The following is a 22666-nucleotide window of genomic DNA, read 5'->3' as shown; positions in this document are numbered from 1 at the left end:
AGGACTTAACTATTTTGACTCCATGTCGTATGGTAAACATAAATTTTATTTCTTCAACTGGGATAAGTATAGCCGGCATACCAATGTTGTGTAGCTGTTTAGCACAAGTCCTGAATAGTTGAGAAAAGTGATGTTTCAGGAACGAAGGCTTTTTTGTTTTAACTTTTTATTATGGAACTATTCAAACACAAGTATACAGAATATTATAATTAACCCCCAGGTTTATCACCTAGCTTCAACCAAGAAGAGTTAGAACAAGGCTTTTATATTAAAACAAAGACATATTATAAAATGACAGTTACTATAAATTTGGGTTTTAAAGCTCTGTCTCCATCATTCAGACCCCTGGGGGATTCATACTGACTGTCCACAACTGTTGGAAAAGATTTGAGGAATTCTGTACATGGGCCTACCATTCTCGTCTTTGCTTTGCAGACCCAGAAGTCCACATTCCCCTCGAGAATCTACAGCAGTTTCCTGCCTTCAATTCCTATACCTGCTCCTCTGATTCTGCTTTGGGTCCCACCAGCACTGAGGGCCATGGGGCTCTCTCCCTTTCTCCTCTTAGCAGAAGTCCAGGTTCCCAAGCAGGTAAATAGAGTTGGGATTTAAAGAATGAAGTTGACCACCAGCCACAGACCTTAAGCAAAGCCCTATTGTCTGAATTTACAGCTGTGATCTCGGCATGGTGGGGGTCTTTAGGGGACTAACCTTACTTGGGTGGTTAATAGATTCCTGAGATCCATCAAATTCCTACCACTTGATTCACTTTTCCATTGGCTGTACCGACTTAGCTTCCAAAAACCTCAGGCAGCTCATATAGCAGGATGGTTAAACCTAGATTTTTCTCCGCAACCCAGCTGTTTTATTTCTAGTTTCTACCTTTAAGATACTCCCCCTGTTTGTGTGAACATCTTTATGTCGTCTTATTTATGATAGGGGGAGAAAACAGCCTACAAAGTCTACTGGTAGGGAAATGGCTAAATTACAGCATTTATACTATGAAATTCTTTACACCTACTGAAAAAGAAAATAGCTGTCTTCCTGAACTAATGGTTAGACCTTTAAGATAAAAGGAGGTTGTAGAACAAGACAAAATATGACACCATTTTTGGGTTAAAAAAGCCACACAAAACAAAGCATTTCAATATGGGTTTATATGTCTAAATGTATAGAAAAATACTGGGATGATTGTGTTCCAGACCGGGAGTGAGATCAGGATTGAGAGGCCTTCAGCCTTTTTTTTTTTTTTTTTAACACCTTTATTGGCGTATAGTTGCTTTACAGTGTTGTGTTAGTTTCTGCTGTATAACAAAGTCAATCAGCTATATGCATACGTATATCCCCATATCCCCTCCCTCTTGCATCTCCCTCCCACCCTCCCTATCCCACCGCTCTAGGTGGTCACAAAGCCCCGAGCTGATCTCCCTGTGCTATGTGGCTGCTTCCCACTAGCTATCTATTTTACATTTGGTAGTGTATATATGTCAGTGTTACTCTCTCACTTCATCCCAGCTTACCCTTCCCCCTCCCCGTGTCCTCATGTCCATTCTCTACGTCTGCGTCTTTATTCCTGTCCTGCCCCTAGGTTCATCAGAACCATTTTTTTTTTTAGATTCCATATATATGTGTTAGCATACGGTATTCGTTTTTCTGACGTACTTCACTCTGTATGACAGACTCTAGGTCCATCCACCTCACTACAAATAACTCAATTTCGTTTCTTTTTATGGCTGAGTAATATTGCATTGTATATATTTGCCACATCTTTATCCATTCATCTGTCGATGGACACTTAGGTTGCTTCCGTGTCCTGGCTATTGTAAATAGTGCTGCGATGAACATTGTGGTACATGACTCCTTTTGAATTATGGTTTTCTCAGGGTATAGGCCTTCAGCCTTTTAAAAATGTTTTTCCTTATATATAGAATGTATTAATGTGTCATGAAATGAAACAGTTAAAAGGAGTTACTGTAATTTCAGAGAGCTGTCTTTTCTGATCTTCATCCTCCTGGCAGATAGTTTTTGATACTTAAAATTTATTTTTGTCAGGCATTTTCAATGAAAGGTCCAAGATCAGAATATTTAAAACTCTTGGTGACCCTTGTGATCATATGCCCATCACTTGGCAGATTTAGGAGCCTGAGACCAAGGCAGGGACTTGGTTAGTGGCAGGGACTGGGACTGGAATCTGGGTCTTGAGGGCTGCACAGCCATTCTGCTCTTCATAATGAGAAGAGAGCTACTAAACAAAGGAACATGGCAAAACATTGACTACATCATCTGTGATACAAAGACTGCGTTTTCACATACTAGCTTTTCTGAAGTTATGTGGGCTTTAATGTATTCAGGCAAGAGCAGTTGGATGGTCCTAGGAATAAAAGTACCACAGAGCCCTGGCTGACCATGGCAGGGCCTACTGCTGGGAGAGTGAATAGGCCTCTCCCTTCCAGCAGTGATCAGGGCAGTGGGTAGACTGATCTGTGGGAAATGTTCAACCCTAGGTCAGAAAGGATGGAAAAGACTATTACCTAGGGAGTATCAGGGAAAAGCTTGCATCTTGCTGGATTTGCTGCTGTATGTGTTTTGGATTCTAACTGAATATTCCCAGGTCATAGACTTCTTTTGGCTGGAACATAAAGGCTGACATGATTACATTTTATATCTTTTTTTCTTGGAGCTTTTTCATCCATATAAAACCATTCTATGACAGTCCAGTACCTAGGCCTTGAGAACCGGCTGATGTGGAGAGGATTTTTCTTACCGTGGGAATAGATATTGCTATGCCTTCTAGTGTTATTGTAACCATGAAACTTTTCTCTCTCTATGCTGATCACTCATGTGAACAATAGGCCATGTTCTTGGCTTTATAAGCACATGGCAGAGTTGAAAGTGGATCACAGTTAGCTTTCTGAGGCAGGGTTGGTAATTATCCAGACCCGATTTTGGGTTTGTCTCTTCTCTCTTATTAACAGGACACTAACTCTTTGGAACTTGACTTGTATAATCAGGTCTCTGGTTCCCTTTCAGACTTTCTGCTGACCCCTCTGTCACCCACTGCCAGTCAGGGCAGTTCTTCATTCTGCGTTGGGAGTCTGGAAGAAGACTCTCCCTTCCCTTCCTTTGCCCAGGTAAACCCGTTGCTTGTGAAGCAGCCCAAGGGTATTTAACATGAACTCTGATGCTCGTTCTTTCTGGAAATCCCTCTGTTGGAGATGGGGAGACTTACAGGCTAATGTTGCACTGACTCTAATAACCATGGAAGGCTTTTTAAAGACGGAAGGTCATGGAGTTAGTCTCAGATATTACCATAGACTTACCAAGGAAAGAGGCCAAGAGTAGTTGAGGAAGAATCAGGAGCTTTAATTATTTAACAAGTCAATAGATACTTTTGTACTGAGCACTGTTCTAGGGGCTGGGGATATGTCAGTCAATTTTAACTGGTCCCTGGTTCTAGGACCTCTGATTCAGTGGTATCTGTTACATATAATAAACCATTCTTCTTCACTTTGGGAAAGGGAAAGTTGTCTTGGTTATCCTGTAAGTAGCCAAATCAGCTTTCTTGAGGAGTTGGGTTGGAGGCAACACTAGGCTAGTGACATTTGATGTCAGATCAGTATTAATCTTTAAAACAAGCAAAACACTCAGCATTCCTGCATTCAGATAACTGAGGAAGATGGACAGACAGCTTGACAAGCAGCCTTGTAGGAGGTTAGTATTCACTTCTTTGGGGCTAGTTTGGAATCATTAGCTTAACAGTTCTTTAGAGCAGTTAGTTGATACGGATATTTCTCACGGACAAATGGCAGTTTGCGCTGAGGAATAAGCAGGAGTTGAACTTTGGTGAGGAGAATCCTTGAAGTCAAGGAGGATGAAATAATTGAGAGCAATCCTGAGAATGAACTGCTAGGTTTCAGAGGTTAAAAGCAAGTGGCTCCTAGGAGTTAGGTCAATGCCTAAGTTTTTTTAGCTAGGTTTTACTGCCATTGCTTTTTTCAACTTTATATTTTGAAAAACTTAAGACTTAAAGAGTTGAAAGAATAGTATAATGAACATTCATACCTTTCACCCAGATTTACCAGTTGTTACTATTTTGCTATATTTGCTTGCTTTTCTCTCTCTCTTTTTTTTTTTTTTGGCTATGTTGAAAATAAGTTACAGACCTCATGAATGACACTTCACAACTAAATACTTGGGAGATACATGCCCCCAAAATGACATTCTCCTGTATAACTACAATTACCATTATCACATCAAAGACAGCTGATTTAGTACTATCTAAGATGGCACATATTTTTATTTTCCCATTTGTCTCAGTGTCCTGTATTGTTTTCAGTCAGATTTAATCAAAGACTATTCATTGCATTTAGTTTTTCAAGTCTCTTTAGTGTCCTTTGATCCATAACAGTTCCTCTGGCTTCTGTTTTTTTGTTTTTTACCTGTGACATGGATATTTTTGAAGCATCCAGACCAGTTGTTCTATAGATTATCCTATAGTTGAGATTTTTCTGATTGTTTTTTCATGAGTGGACTCAGGTTAAACATTTAAACATTTTTGTCAAGATTAAAATATAGGTGATATATTTTAATGACCTTGGAAGAGTAAGATGATTCAGATGTCGTACTATTGGACCCCAGACTCCCAGGGACCAAGGGAGCAGATCATCAAAGTGTGGTACATGATGAAGAAAGTTTATCAGTGAAATCAACATCTGCCAGTTGAACTCATCTTGCACAACATGCAAGCCCCACTTTGGTAAACATTTAGGACAGGCATTCCTACTTGTATCTTCTTGGGCTTGTCTCGGTAAAATTCACCCTGCTTTGAGTGGCATGGTATGTGTGGCAGCTGGGATGCATAGTGGCCCTCAGCACTTACAAAGCTGGTCTTGGCCAAGTGGGATGAAAAATTTCCTCACTCAGGGGCAAGAGGAATAGTTGTTCTGATTTTACTGTACTTGCAGGGATATGGTTTATGGCTGGATCTAAAAGTTAATAGTTAAGGAACTATTGGATAAGCAAAGACCACAAGGTAATGAGGGCTGTGGGAGCAGTTTCAGGATAAAGTTAAATTGATTTTTGTGGCCTTAAGTAACTGAAGTTTGATAACCAGGTGGTTTGTTTTAAAATTGGAAGGTCCTGTATACTCCTTATTCTAAGAGGTTGATGTTTTTAGGAGTTTCCAGAAGAGTAGGAAAATTTGTCAGAAGTAGGCAATGACACAGAGTCAGGATTCCCAACTTCAGAATCTGAGTATGAATCTCTTGTGCCTTCTTTGCAATATTCTTTACCTGTTTCTTTCCTAAGGAACAACTGGTTTCCCACCTTGTGGGTTTCATTGCCAGTTCCATTGGTCAGGATATAGAGGACATGACCAAAACAGTGTTAAGGAGAGAAGTATCTAGAAAATCTTTTTCCCAGAGGAGGTAGTTGGTTCTTTGTCCCCTGTACCAGTTGGTGTCAAGGTAGGAGTCTGGAGAAGAAATGGGGTCAGTTACTTAAATTCTTTCCTCCCCTTTCACACTTTGGCAGATGCTGAGAATTGGAAAAGCAAAAGCAGATGTGTGGCCCAAAACTGCTCCAAAGAAAGGTGAGAACAGCCCTCTGGTAAAGGGGAAATTTGGCCCCTTTCAGAAAGTAAAAGGCTCTAGTGTTGTTTCTGCAATTTTAACACTGGTGTTTTTTAGATGAAAACAGCTTAGGTCCTCCTGCCCCTGTGGACAGCGATGGGGAGAGTGATAACTCAGACCGTGTTCCTGTGCCCAGTTTCCAGAATTCCTTCAGCCAAGCTATTGAAGCAGCCTTCATGAAACTGGACACGCCAGCTACTTCAGATCCCCTCTCTGGTAAAGGCACAGAAGTGGGGTGCTCAGCTCAGGGCTGTCATTCCCTCCTGGATCCAGTGGCAGACATCACTAATCAGTTGCACTTTTCCCTCTGAGCCTCAGGGCTCACGTTCTAGTGTCAACTAACATTCCATTTGGTACGTTAGCACCTTTTTGCACCCCAGATTAGTTCTTTTGAGGCCTTGGTGTGAAATTCTGAGGACCTTTTTTTTTTTTTAACCTTCTAAGACACTGGTGGAGGGTGGCTAATAGATGGAGAAGGTCAGGCTTGAAGCACACCCCCGCTCTGTGGTGTTCATGAACTAGATAAGAACGACACTGGCATTTATGGCGTGCTTCCTGTGTGCCTGGCGTTGTGCTAATTTTATTCTCCCAATACCCATATTAAATGGGTATAACTCACATTACAGATGAGGAGCTGGGCTGGGGACATTAAGTGATGTACCTGAAGACAAACACCAGAGTGTGCAAGGGCTGGTATTTGAATCCAGGAGGTCTGATTCCAGAGCCTGCACTCCTAGCTGCCTGCGACTATCATTAATGAAAACTGGCCAGGGGGCAAGGCGATGGCATTCTAAGCTAAGCTGTTTCTGTTTTCTGTTTAGAAGAGAAAGGAGGAAAGAAAAGAAAAAAACAGAAACAGAAGCTCCTGTTCAGCACCTCAGTCGTCCACACCAAGTGACACTACTGGCCTGGCTACCTTCTCCATCTGGTTTTCTTTTTTCTGCGCTTTTGTTTTGCTGCTGTAATTTTTAAGTATTTGAGTTTGAACAGATTAGCTCTGGGGGGAGGGGGTTTCCACAATGTGAGGGGGAACCAAGAAAATTTTAAATACAGTGTATTTTCCAGCTTCCCATCTTCACACCAAAATAAAGTATTGACACTCACAAGAGATCTCTTCCTGCCATGGTTTTTAGTTTGTTGCCAGGTTAGTCTTTTTGACCCATGTGTAGTTAGTTTTTCTCAACCCGAACTAAGTTTGAGTCCCTTGGAGCAGCCCAAACCAGTGTTAGTGTTACAGCACTGCTCTGCTGTGACATCTTGGGTCAGGGCACCATGCTTTCAGCACACCTAATAGTTGAATCTTTTCTATCTGTTCAGTTCTCCTCTTGTTATCTTTAAGAAACAGAGGGATGGGAATAATATGGATTTAGGACACCCAGCTTAAATTGCAGTTTTTCTTCTGACAAATAACCACGCTGTGGTGTCAGACCCAGGTTGCACTGGCATGTGTGATGGAGGGTTTTGCCTCTTGAACGTGGCTTCTCTTTGGCAAGGAAAGCTGTAACTGTCATTGACGAAGGAAGCCTGGGGACCTGGCAACCTTTAGATAAAGCTTGTTTCAAGTGACAGTGGCCTGAGTTACAGGAACAGAGGAGCCTGGCACACCGGGAGGAAGAGCAGGACAGGTTTAAAAGCGGTGGGCTTGCCCACTGCCTCCCTGTTGCCTAGAGCAGTCTTATGCCTTGGTTTCAGCTGAAGTTGAGTGATGTGAACTATTTTGCTGCTTAATAAAGTGACCTCTAGGTGTAATAGACTATGAAGGCAAATAGTTGCAATAAATCACCTGCACAAGCATTGTGAGCATTCTGGTTTCTTTAAGATGATTTCAGGTCAGCTTTTTTTTTTTTTTTTTTAATATTTATTTATTTGGTTGCACTGGGTCTTAGTTGTGGCTGGCGGGCTCCTTAGTTGTGGCATGTGAACTCTTAGTTGCAGCATGCATGTGGGATCTAGTTCCCTGACCAGGGATCGAACCTGGGCCCCCTGCATTGGGAGCACGGAGGCTTACCCATTGCACCACCAGGGAAGTTGGTAGACATATACTTCTTAATAGATTAAAGTAACAGCTACTATGAGCTTGAGCAATTCGAGTAATGTCTTTCCTAGTGTTGGGCCCAAAGGGTTCTTGAGCTGGGTTTAGCTCTAACCTCCCATTCTTAAAAGGAAGAGATCCTGGGTCAGGAACTCTTCTGGGTAGATGAAGGGGCATGTGAAGCAAAAAATCACAAATCTTTGTTAAATATTTAAGGGACTTTGAGTGATGTCCATTTTATTAAGTAGAAAATAGGTCCTAGAAATGTCTTTCATAGGTAGCAGATCAAAACTGATTATAGTCTCTTGTCCTTCCTAATTCCTGTGAGTGCACTGTCTCACCTGCCTTCAGGTGCCAGGCAGGTAAAAGGCAATAGGGAAGGGTGGAACTGCGGAAAACTACCAGAAGTTGGCAGCTGCTACTTGACTTTGTAATAATGAGGTCAGGTGAGACCAGGTTTTTTCCCCACTCAAAAGTGCAAGAACTGTATTTTTTGTCAGGTTACTTGGTTAAGTATTGGCAAGGAATCTGGAATTCTTATGGTCCTGTCGGTCAGTACTGAGACCAGCTATAGATCTGTGCCAGTTTAGTTGCTGTGTCTCACTAAAACTGCTACTCTGAATGACCTGGATTACTTAGGGCCCATCCTAGGGGCAGGGGTACAAGGTCTCAAGTGGAAGGCTATGCATCTAGTACCACGTGGGGAGCCAGTTTTCCGGCCGAGGGTGGAGGGGTGAAAGAGACTAGGCCAAAGCATGAACTTCACATGCGCACTAAATGCTACAGAAGCCAAATACATTTATTAAACCTGCTCTCAGCCAGGCAGTTAGATACAAAGATGTCTATAACTACAGGGGCTTCACAACCTCCAGAACCACTTAACCAGGCAATGCTGGGTAAAGGTGACTTCGATTAGTTTCAAGCAAGTAAGTCCATTTTGAGCTGGTCACTTGGCCTCTGGTCAGCAGTCATCCAGTTTGAGAAGTACAGAAGATGCTGCTGCCTCCCAGAATGTCCTGTCCCAACAAGTGGGCCCTGAGGCTGGGGCACAGGGCAGTCTGCAGAGGTTCACTCCATTGCCTCAGCAGCCTCCTCACCACCACTGTCTGAAAGCTCCTCCCCAGCTGACTCCTCCTCTAGTAAACAGCTTCTTGCGACAGACTTCTGGATAGCCTCTCGTTCTCCTGAAGAAAGAGCACAGTACAGGTGATTAAAGATGTCTTTGGGAGTGGCCTTTCATTCAGCTGGAGGAGGAGGCCAGTCACTTGCTCAGTGGGCACAGGGCTAGCGTGCCTTACCTTCATCAGTGCAGTTCTGCAACAGGATCAACAGCTGTCTCCTGTTGTACTGAATCAGGAACTTCTGACATGTTCTAATTGTACCTGGCACATGAAAGAGCTTCGTGGTCAACAGCTTGTGAAAAGTGTTTGCCTCAAGAGTCTTGCAGAGCTAGGAAAAAGTATCTTGCTCTTCGCAGGAGAGCAGGAAGACCCACCCACCACTGAAGACTGAACACTGAACCTGTTACCTACTGAAAATGAGACATACCACATGCACCCATACCTCCCACGTGTAAGGTGTTGAGAAAACACGGGTAATGGTGTCCTTTGTTCTCCAAGTATGTGATGAAGGGAAGAGCTGACCACACAAGCCGGTAGAATTCCTTCCTGCATCGAAGTAGCACTATTCCGGTATAGGCATTGAGGTATCGCACTACAGCAGGAAAAAAAAAATCATTTGGGGAAACTTTGGATTCTCGGGAATGGGTTAAACATCTTGGGGTAATTGAGAGCCTATGCACTAGAGATCGTTCAAGGCAGTGGCAGTTGGGATGCAGCAGTAAGCAAAAACTGATTTCTGAAGAAAAAAAAAATTAGGACAGACCTTCATTTACAGAAGGGAGAGAAACAACATCCAGTGCCTCGCACACCACTCAGAATTGGTGAATTCAGAATTTAAAACGGTCTAATCCACTGACTAGTTAACTCAATGAATGGGTGGGGAGCGCAAAGATCCATCTTCCTCAGAAAACACTTGGCTGAAAAGCAGGTTGCTCTGCAACTGGGCTATGCAGGTTCTCATAGCAGCCAACTGGGTCTCACCTGATGTAGGAGAGTTGTGCCTACGTGCATTACCTTCTACTGGATTCAATTTCGAGCATATGGTAAGAGAATGAGTTTACATAGTGTGCCTGTTGAAAGGGCCTTCTGCGTTTACCTACACACATTCTGTACTTCACAGGCCCTTTTCAGGGTTAATTTTGACAATGTTTTTTCCATGTGATGTCAACGTAACCAGTCAAGTAACTTAGAGCCATACACGGCTTCCCTCATTTAATTTTCACCATCCTGTTAAACTCAATACATATGTCAAATAGGTACAGGGGGTTCTTGCCCAAAGTTTCACTGCCTACTGCTCTTAGCTCTCCGCCTAACTTTGGACTCACGCAGACCTCGGGCTCGGATCCGAGATTCCTAAAAAGGACGATATCTCTTTTTTTTTTCTTTTGCCCCACCCCCCACCCCCCTCATGTGGGATCTTAGTTCCCCCTCCTGGGATCGAACTCGCGCCCCCTGCATTGGAAGCGAGGAGGCTTAACCACTGGACCTCCAGGAAAGTCCCAAAGGACGATATCTTACATAGGATTGTGCACAGGGTTTGGCAGTTGCTGGGGTCGCTCGTGCCCCTTCTTTCTCCCTCCTCTGGCCACCGCCCCCTCCACATCCCGCCGGTCCCCGGTTCCCCAGCACCCTCGCACCCGCGAAGCCGATGGAGCAGGCGGCCGCGCCGAAAGTCCCGTGCACGCGGGCGATCGTGTCCCGTACCAGGCCGCCCAGCACTCGGTCCTCCAGACTCAGGCGGCAGCGGGGGTCGTCAGACACCACTTCACAGAGCAGGTACCTAAGGGCGGGCGAGAGGGAGGTGAGCGCGGGCGGGGCCAGGCCGCCGGGGTCCGGGCAAGGGCCTGCTTACCTGTGTTTGAACCGCACCATTGCGGCCTCCGCCTCAGCAGCCGGACCCGCAAACCGGATGTCTGCTTTCTGGTCGGCGGCCAATGGGAAGTTGGCCTGGCAGCCACTCAGAGGGGGAGGCGGAGCTAGAATGTAGGCGGAGCCCCGTGTCGCTCTCCTTCGAGCTCCGCCTCCCGCTGAGGAGCGCAGGCGGTCTGTTCAGCTCTTCGCTGATTGAGGTGTTTGGGAGCTGGATTCCGAGATTGAACACCTTGTGCTGTGATGGGTGGTTACGCCCCACGCCGGAGTTTCCACCGCTGTGTAGGACGCAGCCGCGGCATTTGGAGCCTCCAGGACGTTTACCTTCTATTAGCTTGCAACACAGTCGTGTGTGCACTTATATTTTCTCCCCAAGATGGACGGTGGAATGAGGGCAAGACTTTGCACTCACAGGCCAGGGATTGACAGAGGGGAAATCGGACCCTTATTTTCAGATTAGAGCTCGGTTTAATTTCCCCATACAGCCAAATATGTTATTACTGTTTAGGCCTTTCAGCAACCTTATGGAGTCGGGTGTATTGTCTCGTTTTCTGTTTGCAAAAACCATCCGTAGTCTTTGTATTTTCTGTGTGGAACAGAAATGCACAAAAAAGCAAATAAAAATAAATTATAATCCCAGCACCGAGAGAGAATAATTTATAATGTAGTGGGTTTTCTTCCTTCATTTTCCCCCTGTGCCAGCAGTTCTCCAGGGAGGTCCAGGAAGCACTGGGTTTTCTGAGGCTCTTTCAGGGAGTCTCCAAGATCAAATTACTTTCATAATAATACTAAGATGTTACTTGTTTCACTGTCTCAGAGTGGACAGTGAAGTTTCCCGGAGGCCACATAACATGTGCTGACATTATCGCTCTGATGGCTAAGAGAATTGTGTATTGTGTTTTAAACATTTCTCAGTTTTAACAGACATGGTATCAATATATCCCACAAAACAAAAGCTCTTTGGGATCCTCAATAATTTAGTGAGTGAAAAGGGGTCCTGAGACCAAAAAAAAGTATGAGATGAGAACTTCTGCCATATGTTAAATTATATTTTTCCTTTTATTTTCTTTTAAAGAATAGGATCATATTGGACTTCCCTGGTGGCGTAGTGGTTAAGAATCCGCCTGCCAATGCAGGGTACACGGGTTTGAGCCCTGGTCCGGGAAGATCCCACATGCCGCGGAGCAACTAAGCCCGTGCGCCGCAACTACTGAGACTGTGTGCCACAACTACTGAGTCTGTGGGCCACAACTACTGAAGCCCGCGTGCCTAGAGCCCGTGCTCCACAACAAGAGAAGCCACCATAATGAGAAGCCTGTGCACCACAAGGAAGAGTAGCCCCCACTCGCCACAACTAGAGAAAGCCCGCACGCAGCAACAAGACCCAAAGCAGACAAAAAAAAAAAAAAAAGAATAGGATCATACTGTTTAGTACTCTTCTTTTCTTTCCCCTTGAATATCTTTTTAAAAAATTGTCTTAATGTGGCATAACATACATAAAGCGCATATTAAGTGTACAACTCATTGAATTTTTACATACGTATAGACTTTTGCAACTATTGCCCACATTAAGAGAGCATTTCCAGCACCCAGGAATGTTCCTGTGCCCTCTCCCAGCCATAAACCTTCCCAGAAGTGGCCTCTATTCTGACTTCTATCATGATAGATTAGCTTTGCCTGTCATTGAACTTTATATAAATATAAATCTCCAACAGCATGTTTGTGTGTGCGCGTCTGGCTCCTTTCTCTCAACATATTGTCTGTACGATTCATTCTTGTCACGACTATATTTTCATGTCAACTGTTCTTCAAGGTTATTTTTCAGCTGCTAAACTGGTCAATAGTCCCACGATGGACGTTTAAATTAGTTCCAGATTTTCTTGTTATACCCAGCACTTTGATGTCCAGCCTTGTAATTAGCTCTTTATATCCATCCCTGATTATCTGTAGACCTGTCATTGACTTGGCGGGCTCTGTGAGGTCCCTGAAGGGAGTTGGGCAACCGATTGTTTGCAAGATCTGGAATGAGTTCTCAATTTTTCCATCTCTCACTCTAAATCACCTTAAAGGAAGGATGCTAAGGAAGTAAGGAGAAGAGGGAGAGCAGTGGTTCTGCTGAGGGCAGGGCTCTTTGACCCTCACCCAAGAACCACCTCTTTATCCAAAAACTGTTCCCGCCAGCGTCCTCCTTTGGTCAGCAGGGGGCGTCAGAGGCTCGTAGTGCGTGGAGAAAGTCTCAGCCTCTGAGCTTCCCCCGTCCCCTCCCGTCCCTAAAGTAACTCCTCTAACACTTCCCAGCCTTCAACTCACTTAATCCAAACACCGCGCCAATTTCATAGATGCCGTTGGGGCTTTGAGCAAAGTCACACATCCAATAAGGAGCAGGATCAGAATTCGAACTCCAAGCCATCCGACTCCGTGGTCCTTGCTCCGGTCTACACCGTTGATGTCCTCCGGTGCACGGTTTCGCTGTCCACTTCGTATAAATTGGAGAGACTACAGAAGTAAATTAGAATCTCTTCTCCGTCGTTTACCAGCCACGTGCTGTCGAGGCGGTTAATTCGCGTCTCCAAGATCTGTTTCCTCATCTGTGCAACAGGATAATAATGGTTCCTCCCTCATGGGTGCATATGAAATTTAAACCAGATATCGTGGGCAAACGCCTGGCACAGTGAGTGCACAGTAAACGCGGATTTGAACGAATGATTTACTGCTACCCGCAGGCGTAGTCCCAGGGGAAGCACAGAGGGGCGGTCCTGGGCCTCCCCTCCTCCGACCCGGCCGGGCGGCCTGCCTGGAGGCCCCACGAGGGTCCCGGGCGGCCGGGAGGGGCGGCGTCGGCGGCTCAGCCCGCTCCCCGCGGTAATTAGCCGATGTTTGCTCCGGCTGCGCCAGCCGCTAATTACACGTCTCCTAATGAGGCCGGCGGCTGTTTGCAATCACCCGGGTCCCCGGCGCGCGGCGCGGGAGGCCGCGGGGGAATCCGCCCGCTGGGGCGTGGACAGCGGCTGCCTCCCCGGCCAGGAGATCCGCTTGGCGGCGGCGGGTGTGCGCCCCGGCCGTGCCTGCCCCCCGAATGCGCGCCCGTCAGTCTTTGGAACCATTATCATCCCACTTTTACAGGTGAGGAAGGGGCCTGTGGGGAGGAGGCCTGTGGCTCGGAGAAGTGAACTCACAGGCGCGAAACTCACGCTGGAATAGTCTAATCCTTACCTCCCTGCCCCCGAGCCTGTGCTCTTAACCGGCTACTGCCTAGATCAATGGGGTACTTGCTGTTGTGTGATTCCTGGGACTTCTCAGAAGAGTGGGTCTCAGATCAGATAAAAAGAGGAATGGGTGTGTGTGGGGGGGGGAACTTCCTTTGAGCTCTTCCCCTCCTTCCTATCTGAAGGTTCTCACTATCAATTTGACCTTTTGGATCAGTCACAAAGCCGAGTATCAGCTCCAGTAAGTCCTTTAAAGCTTACTTGGAAACATAAATCACACAACCCATTTCTTGGACTGGGAAACCTGGCACATTCCCTAGGAGGTAGTTGAGGGAACTGCTAAAATGCTCCCGTAACATGAGGGTGGGAAGCTATACCTATGTACCTTGTTCTCAGGGCCTTCTTGGGTGGGATCCAGAGTAGCTGGCTTTATTCTTCATCCTTACGTTCTGGGCTACCAATTTTTTTAAAAAAAATTTTATTCGAATATAGTTGATTTAAAATGTGGTGTTTAGTTTCTGCTGTACAGCAAAGTGAAGCAGTTATACATACACATATATCCACTCTTTTTAAAATTCTTTTCCCATATAGGTTATCACAGAGTATTGAGAAGTGTTCCCTGTGCTATATTAGTTATCTATTTTATATGTAGTAGTGTGTATATGTCAATCCCAGTCTCCCAATTTATCCCTCCCCATCACCCCACCGCCGGCTACCATTTATTAGGCTCTCTGTTCCAGACATTGTACTGAGCACTTCATGCGCTTGACTTCCTTTAGTCCTCAGGACAACCCCATGAATGTAGGCCCCATTATTCTCTGAGGCTCAGGGAGGGAAGTGACTTGTCCAAGGTCACACAGTAATTTCAGCAGACAGAGACCTTTTGTCTTACCCCCAAACCTGTGCTCTTAAGCCCTTGCTCTCTACCTCTTCTGGGATGTCTGGGACCTAGAAGAATGTTCAAAGAAGGCATATACATTCTGAAGTGTCTTTGGCATCCAGGGGGTCTCGATCAGAGCCTGGATGCTGCCGTGGTGGATGGTGGCAAAGGAAAATTGTTCAGCTTCAGCATTTTGTTAAGCAGCCGCTGCTCATTAGGGGCTCCTGCTCCTCTAATCCAATCAGCCAATTCCCTATAAAACCTTTATGGGGACAATCTGGATAAAATTAAACCTTCCATCTGCCTGGCCAGGGGCCTTGGGAGCTGCTGTATCCACCGGGTTGCAGGGGCAGGCACGGCCCTCCCTGGACCTCAGAGACAGAACCATCCTGCTTCTTCCCTCAACCTCCCTGCTTTGTGGACCTCTTTCCCTCTGCCCTGCCTGCTGTGAGGATTCACTCATCCCCAACTTAATTGAAATTACAAGGGCACTACTGTTTGACCCAGCAATTTCTCCACCAGGAATTTATCCCACAGAGATTCTTGCACTTGTGCCTGATGACAGGTGGACGAGGACGTGTCTTGCAGCATTGTTTGTGATAGCAAAAGGCTACCTCAATGTCCGCCAGAAAGGATCCACTGTATGTGTATATTTATTAGATGACCATGTGCCAGAGAATTTGTTAAATGCTTTACATAGATTGACTCATTTAATCCTCACAACTACCCTGTAAAACAGGGACTTAGTTTTATTAAGCCCATATGACATGTAACTTGCCGAAGCTTCACATAGCTGGTAAGCAGCAGGGCCAGGATTTGGACCAGGCAGTTCTTGTCCTTAACCACTATCCTATTCAGCTTCTCTTTCTTTATGTGCATGGAAAATTTCCAGAAGGTGACACAAAAGCTTTGATGGTGGTTAACTGTGGGGAGAAGAATTACAGGTGTGACGTAGGAGGGGGACCTCACTTTTTACTGTGTCCCCTTTTATATCATATTATTTTACCATGTGCATATGTTAGTTTCATAATTTAGAGGAGTTACTGAGCCCCAGTCACTATAGTATGTTATTACTAATCCTTACCTCAACCCTGGCCGTGGGTTCTATCATGACCCCCATTTTGCAGGTAAGGAAGCTGAGCTCACCGAGGTGGTCTTGCTGGGTGACATGCCTGGGAATGGCAAAGGGGTACTGACCCTCAACCCAGTGCTCATTCCCCTAATTTATATTAGCCTCCTGGGCTTGGAAGGTCCAGAGGGGAGAAAAGCAGTTAAAAGCATGGACTCCAGAGCCAGCTCACCTGGGTTCAAGTCCTGACTCAGCCACTCACCAGCTGTGTGACTTTGGGCAAGTCACTTCCCCTCTCTGAACCTCAGTTTCCTCTCTGTGAGAATTAAATGACTTACCTCCATGTCAAGTGCTTAGAACATTACCTCCATGTCAAGTGCTTAGAACAGGGCCTGTCTCATTGTGAACGCTCAAGAAATGTTGAGTATTTTTATATATTGTCCTGAATGCTGTCTTCCCCAATTTCAAGCTCAGAGCAGTTCTGTCTCCCAGCTGGTGGGTTCAGCTGTGGCTGCTGCAGTCCCCTCCCTGAAGGGAAAGGCCCAGCCTGCCCTGTGCCCCAGCCTCCAGCAGAAGTCCTTCGGGATCTGTTCTCCTGGGTTATCCCACTGTGGTTGCTGTGATCAGAATTGATCACCAGAGCTGGAAAAAGGGGCAGAGCCACAGGGCTGGTGTGGCCCAGATCCAGGGTGAGGCTGCGACGGGCGGCCTCCCAGTTCGGGATGTTCCCAGCGCCTTCCCACCGCTCATGCTTGGAGGGAGAAGGGTCTCAAAATAGCTGTTGCTTCCCCAGCACGGCACTAGGCCAGGGACAGGAATAGACATCTGGGGGTGGCCGCCTCAGCTTCCCTCAGGAGCCCTGGGGGACCGGGAATAGGCAGAGGCCAGACTCCCCCCAATGCGGGGCAGGTGGATAGTGCAGCTGTCAGTATGCAGTGACCCACCTGTGACAATCCGGCCCATGCCAAGTGTTGCCCCACCTGGGCTGGGTGGTCAGCAGGTCACCAGCACTGGCTAGATCCTGGCCAGAACCTGGACTCTTAGACCAGTAGGAAGTGCCCTTCAACACTGGCCCTCACAATCTTCTCTTGGCAGGTGGGGAAACTGAGGCCCGTAGAGAGGTTCACATGCTCGAGATCACAAAGCTGGTTAGAAGCCAAGCTGATGGGAGAGGCAGGCCCTGGGGCTTTGAGAGGCTTTATAGGGTGGTGGTTAAAGGGTTAAAGGACTCAGAATATAGGGGTTCAAATCCAGCCACTACTACTTACATGACCTGTATACATACTCTCGGGCCTCAATTCCATTACCTATAAAATGGGCACAATAATAGTTCCCAGCTTCTTTAGTGGTTGTGAAGATTGAGTGAATTAATACTTGTGGCTATTATGATTGCTAGTGTTTTCTTATCAGATTCCTCACTCGTTCATCCTTAAGTCATTGGCTGAATACCTGCCGGGTGCCAGGCACAGTGCTAGGCCTAGATCGGTGCAGCTCACGCAGTGGCAAGAAGAGATTAGTTGATATTTCAGGGAATCTGCCATGTGCCAGCTACTATGCAAAGCATTTTTACCTACAGCATCCCATTTATTCCTCATGACAACCTATGAGGAGCCATAATCTTGCCCTATTTTAGGCCTGAAGGGAGTGAGGCTCAGAGAGGTGAAGTCACTCCTCCAAGGTCACACCGCCAGGAGGTTGCAGAGCCAGGATTTGAAACCTAGTCTGCCTGCCTGTAGAGCTCATGCAAACCACTGCATGACACTGTCTCTTTACTGGGGAGACGGACAAAGTTATTCAGGTGGTGCAGTCCAGAGGTTGGGTAGGAGGTTTTTGGTTTTTTTTTTTTTGGCCGTGCCTCATGGCATGAGGGATCTTAGTTCCCTGACCAGGGATTGAACCCGTGCCCCCTGCAGTGGAAGCACAGAGTCTTAACAACTGGACTGCCAGGGAAGTCCCCGGTAGGAGGTGTTGGATGCATGGAGGAGGGCTGTACTCTACCTCCCTGATTTCTTTCTTCTCCAGGCCCCTCCTAGTAGCCAGGGCCTTTTCAGTGCGGAGGCAGGGGGAGTCCACAGCTGAGTCTCACTCACACAGCAGTCCCATGTCAGATGTGAGCTGGTCCTCAGCCCCCACTACCGAATTCCCACCTCTTTCCCCTGGGTTTCTCTGAGCACCCAATATATGCCAGGCCTGTGCTAGGCTCTGAAAACACAAGGAAGTCTTCGTCTCTGCCCTGAAATTGCTCAGGATGTGGTGAGAGAAAGAGGTTGCCCAAATGGCAAGAGCAATACAGGGCAGCTGCTGTGATGAGGGTGTAAGAACAGGAGCAAGTGGCTGCTGGGAGGAGGTACCTAACTCAGCCTGGAAGTCAGGGAAGGCTTCCTGGAGGCGGTGATGTCTGAACTGAGGCCCAAAAGGAGAAAAATGGTTAGCCAGGAGAAGAAAAAGATGTAAGAAAGAGTGTTCTAGATAGAGGGACAGCTTGTGCTAGGAGAAGAAGTGCTGAATTCTGGGAACTCTAAGGAGCAGGGGCTAAAGGTGGGGGTGAGGGACACTGGGGCTGTAGAGATGGATGGGGACAGTCATTCAGGGACTTGCTGTCCACACTAAGGGGCTTGGATACCATCTGGAGGGCTGAGAGAATGAGATCGGGGGCTAGAAGTTTCCGTCTGGTTTCAAGGGAGGATGGACCTCAGGAGGTTGGACTGAAGGTGGGAAGTTTGATGAAGAGGGTGCTGCCTGGGGGGAAAAGAGAGCCTTGGACTAGGGTGCTGGAGGGGGGGATGGAGAGAAATGGGTGGCTTTGTGAAGGTTTTTTTTTTTTTTTTTTTTGTGAAGGTTTTAGAGGTAGAATTGGTTACCTGTTGCTGCATTATAAATCACCCCCAAACTTTTCGGCTTAAAACAACAACTTATTAGTTTTCATGATTCTGTCGGGTGACAAGGCAGTTCTGCTTCATGTGGCTTGGGGCACTGGGATGGCTGGAAGGTACTGAAGTGGCCTCACCCACAGAAGTCTGGTAGTAGGTGTTGGCTGCCGTCAGTTGGGGCTATTGTCTAGGGGGCTTCAGTTCACTTCCATGTAGCCTCTCCATGGGGCTTGGGCTTCTTACAGCATAGCAGCTGGCTTCCAAGAAGCGGAAGCTGCCGCGCTCCTTAAGGCCTGGCTCAGAAGTCCCAGAACGTCACTTCTGCTGCATCATAATGATCAAAGCCAGTCCTAAGACCAGCCTCGTTCAAGGCGAGGGGAAATAAGCACTACCTCTTTTATTAAATTTGTACAATTTAGTGGCATTTAGTGCATTCACAATGTTGTGCAACCAACACTTTTCCCTAATTTCAACTTCTTTTTATCAGCTCGTAAGAACACCCTGTACCCATTATGCCATTGCTCTCCATTCCCCCTCTCCCCAGACCCTGGCAATCACTAGTCTGCTTTCTGTCTCTATGGATTTGCCAATTCTAGATATTTCATATAAAAGGAATCAGAAAATATGTGAACTTTTGTGTCTGGTTTCTTTAGCATAATGTTTTTGAAGTTCATCTATGTTGTAGCATGTATCAGTGCTTCGTTCCATTTTATGGCTGAATTATTGATATATTCTACTGTATGGATATACCACAATTTGCTAATCTATTCATCTGATGGACATTTGGGTTGTTTCCATCTTTCGGTGATTGTGAATAGTGCTGCTATGATCATTTGTGTATAAGTTTTTGTTTGAACACCTGTTTTCAATTCTTTGGGGTATATACTTAGGAGCTGGGTCATGTGGTATGGTTTAACTTTTTGAGGACCCACCAAACTATTTTCCACAGCAGCTGTACCATTTTACACTCCCATCAGCAATGTATGAGGGTTCCTGTTCCTCCATATCCTTGCCAACTTTTTTTTTAAATTAAAGCAATCCTAGCGGGTGTGAGGTGATATGTCATTGTGGTCTTGATTTGCATTTACTTAATGACCAATGACGTTGAACATCTCTTCACGTGCTTTTTTACTATTTGTATATCTTCTTTGTAGAGATGTACTTTGCTCAGTTTTCAGTTAGGTTGTTCGGTCTTTTTGTTGTTGAGTTGTAAGTGTTCTTTGCATATTCTAGATACTAGATCCTTATCAGGTATATGATTTACAAATATTTCCTCCCATCCTATAGGTTGTCTTTTCACTTTCTTGATAATGTCCTTTGACGCACAAAAGTTTTTACTTTTCATGAAGTCTCATTTATCTATTTTTTCTCTTGTTGCTCATGCTTTCGGTGTCAAATCTAAGAATTCATTGCCAAATTAGAGGTCATGAAGATTCACCCCTATATTTTCTTCTAATTGTTTTATAATTCTAGCTTTTTAGGTCATTGATCCAGTTTGTGTTAATTTTGAGGAAACAGGCACAGAGAGGTTAAGTAACTTACCCAATGCCACCCAGCTAATAAGCAGCAGAGCTGAGATTCAAACCCAGGCCATCTGGCTTCATTGTGCTGACTGGAGGGGAGAGCAGTAAATAGGGCAATTTGTTCAGGGAAGAAACACTCTAAAGACATGACATTTGAGTGGAGACACATAAGATGTCAGCCACGGGAAGTCCAGGAGGCTGTGTATATGGAGTGAGGTAGGGGTCTAACTTCATTCTTTTGCATGTGGTTAAGCTCTACCTCTTGACGGGAGGTCAGCATGCCCTTACAGGGAGGGGAGGGATGGTTGGAGGCCATCTTTAGAGACAGTTCAACACAGCAGGTCTTGGTGATGAGTTGGCCATGAGGGGCTGGGGAGGGAAGGGGGTGGAGAAGGCAGGCAGGGTGACATTCACCTTTCTGGATTGAGTCAGTGTCACTGGGCAGATGGGGAAGCCTGGGGGAGGAGCAAGACTTAGGTGAAGGGAATAAGAACTCAGTCCTGGACATGCTGAGTTTGAGCTTCCTCAGGCATCCAGGCACCAAATAAATGATCAAGGAAACATGGAAGGATGCTAAGGTTCCATTCATTTAACGAATAGCTATAGGACTCCTAATACTAATACCACGAAACATATATGTGGTGCCAGCCATGGGCCAGGCACTTTGCACTTTTTTTTTTTTTTTTTAACATTTACTATGTGCTCATTACTTGGTGCTTTACAAATGTTAATCTAAAATTCTTACAAAAATTCAGAGTGATGGGTATTCCTAGCTCCATTTTTCATATTCGAAAACTGAAGCTCAGTTTGTTTCCTCAACCTGTCTGAAGTTGCACAGCAGATTAGCAGCAGAGCCAGAATTTAACCGCAGACCCTCTCTCTTCAAGATCTGGGCTTTTTCACTTTTCAAAAAATTGAGCTATAATGTACATACAGTAAACCAAACAAATCTCAAATTTGTTTATTAAATTTTATATATACCACCTCCTAGGTACAGATGTAGAACATTTCCAGCCCCCTGAAAACTCCCTCTCAGGCATATTTAATTCTCACAGTGACCCTAAGGGGTAGGTATTATTATTGTCCCCATTCTTCAGATGAGGAAACTGAGGCTTAGACAGGTGAAGCCACTTGCCCAAGACCACACGGGGGTGGAATCTGGATTCTAACTCAGGCCTATAGAACTAGGAGCTTGGAGTCCTTTCCACCTCCCCCCACCCCAAGATTTCTCCCAGAGGCCAGACTCCAGACTCTCAGGCCCTCTGAGACCAGGCTGAGGATCACCTTACCCCCCACTGGGCTGGGACTGGACTCAGGCCTGGGGGGTCCCTGAAGGCAGGAGCTGGCCTCTGCTGAAGGATGGAAGTCCCTCATTTGTGGTTTTGTGGGGAGTGCAGGGCCAGGGAGGATGCAGATTTAGGATAAGGAGAGAGGAATGAAACGAGCTCTTCCTTGTGCCGGTCCCCATCAGTCACGGAGGATGAACAGTGGGCAGGAGTCCAGCTGGGGTCCTTTCCCAGCAATAGGCCCTGTGGGAAAAGCTCAACTCTGCCTGGACCTGATTGGCCCGAAGTGAGGAGAGGAGGGGGCTTTGGACCACTTCCTCAGCATCCCGGGAGCAGCTGGGAGGACCCCAGGAGTGTCCTCTGCACCTCTTCCCACCTCTATGTGCCCTGCACCCCTCTGACCTCTTCTCCTGTCCCTGTGCTCCAGCTAAAACTGGCCTCCTTGCTTTCTTTCCAACCTGTCAAGCTCCTACGTGCCTCAGGGCCTTTGTACTCAATGTTCCCTCCATCTGGATCCTCCTTCCTCCTGGACTTCCTAGGGCTGGTGTCTTATCATGCGTCTCCACTCAAATGTCACGTCTTCAGAGTGCTCTTCCCTGTACAAATTGCCCTATTTAATGCCCTTCCCACCAGCCAGCACAAAGGAGCCAGATGGCCTGGGTTTGAATCTCAGCTCTGCTGCTTATTAGCTGGGTGGCATTGGGCAAGTTACTTAACCTTTCTGTGCCAGTTTCCTCAGCTGTAAAGTGGGGCCAATGATAATAGTGCCTACCTCATAGGGTTGTAGTAAGGATGAAACTACTTAACATCTGTTAACAATGTTTGGCCCATTGTAGATGCTTTATAAAAATTTGCTGTTATTCACACAATACTCATCCCATTCTGAAATTATCTTGGTTACTGGTTTGTTTACTTGTTACCCCAGTTAGAAAGTGAGCCCCATGAAGATGCTGGGTCTGTCTATGTTGTCCACTGCTCTGTGCCCTGTACAGTGCCTGGATTGCAGTAATAAACTTGGGTCGAATAAATCAAATGGACAAATAAGCCAGGCTGCTAGATGATTCTGCTTGCAGCTCCCCAAACATGCCACGCTCCCTCTCATTTCTTGACCTTTGTGCTTGCCGTTTCCTCTGCCTGGAGCCATTCATTCCCCTGAGGAAGGGAGGGGAGCAATGAAGAA

The 22666-nt window shown here is 46.2% G+C and overlaps 3 protein-coding genes across 4 annotated transcripts in view; 2 read left to right on the top strand and 1 right to left on the bottom strand.

Moving 5' to 3' along the window:
* Positions 1 to 6740, top strand: part of RNF10 (ring finger protein 10) — a 30751-nt gene extending 24011 nt beyond the window's left edge. The window contains exons 13-17 of the mRNA XM_007183971.2: positions 436 to 591; positions 3031 to 3131; positions 5533 to 5590; positions 5688 to 5846; positions 6452 to 6740. Coding sequence (XP_007184033.1) covers positions 436 to 591; positions 3031 to 3131; positions 5533 to 5590; positions 5688 to 5846; positions 6452 to 6528 — 551 coding nt within the window. The 3' untranslated portion in view covers positions 6529 to 6740. The remainder of the gene's footprint in view (positions 1 to 435; positions 592 to 3030; positions 3132 to 5532; positions 5591 to 5687; positions 5847 to 6451) is intronic.
* Positions 6741 to 8443: 1703 nt separating this feature from the next.
* POP5 (POP5 homolog, ribonuclease P/MRP subunit) lies at positions 8444 to 10742 on the bottom strand. Its single transcript, XM_007183970.2, has 5 exons — positions 10636 to 10742; positions 10421 to 10563; positions 9226 to 9375; positions 8961 to 9044; positions 8444 to 8846 (listed from the first exon to the last, which is right to left on the bottom strand). The coding sequence occupies exons 1-5, from the start codon at positions 10653 to 10655 to the stop codon at positions 8731 to 8733; spliced, it is 513 nt and encodes a 170-aa protein (XP_007184032.1). The 5' UTR covers positions 10656 to 10742; the 3' UTR covers positions 8444 to 8730.
* A 2715-nt stretch (positions 10743 to 13457) lies between these two features.
* The window catches only part of CABP1 (calcium binding protein 1), a 59156-nt gene continuing 49947 nt past the window's right edge, over positions 13458 to 22666 (top strand). The window contains exon 1 of one of the 2 annotated variants that reach the window (XM_007183967.3): positions 13458 to 13775. In XM_007183967.3, the coding sequence (XP_007184029.2) occupies positions 13569 to 13775 (207 nt within the window). In that variant the 5' untranslated portion in view covers positions 13458 to 13568. The remainder of the gene's footprint in view (positions 13776 to 22666) is intronic. The other variant, XM_057527203.1, reaches the window with a different exon arrangement.

The sequence above is a fragment of the Balaenoptera acutorostrata genome, chromosome 13 (assembly GCF_949987535.1).
Source record: "Balaenoptera acutorostrata chromosome 13, mBalAcu1.1, whole genome shotgun sequence".
Taxonomy (NCBI): domain Eukaryota; kingdom Metazoa; phylum Chordata; class Mammalia; order Artiodactyla; family Balaenopteridae; genus Balaenoptera; species Balaenoptera acutorostrata.
This window is presented reverse-complemented; position numbering and strand designations above follow the sequence as displayed.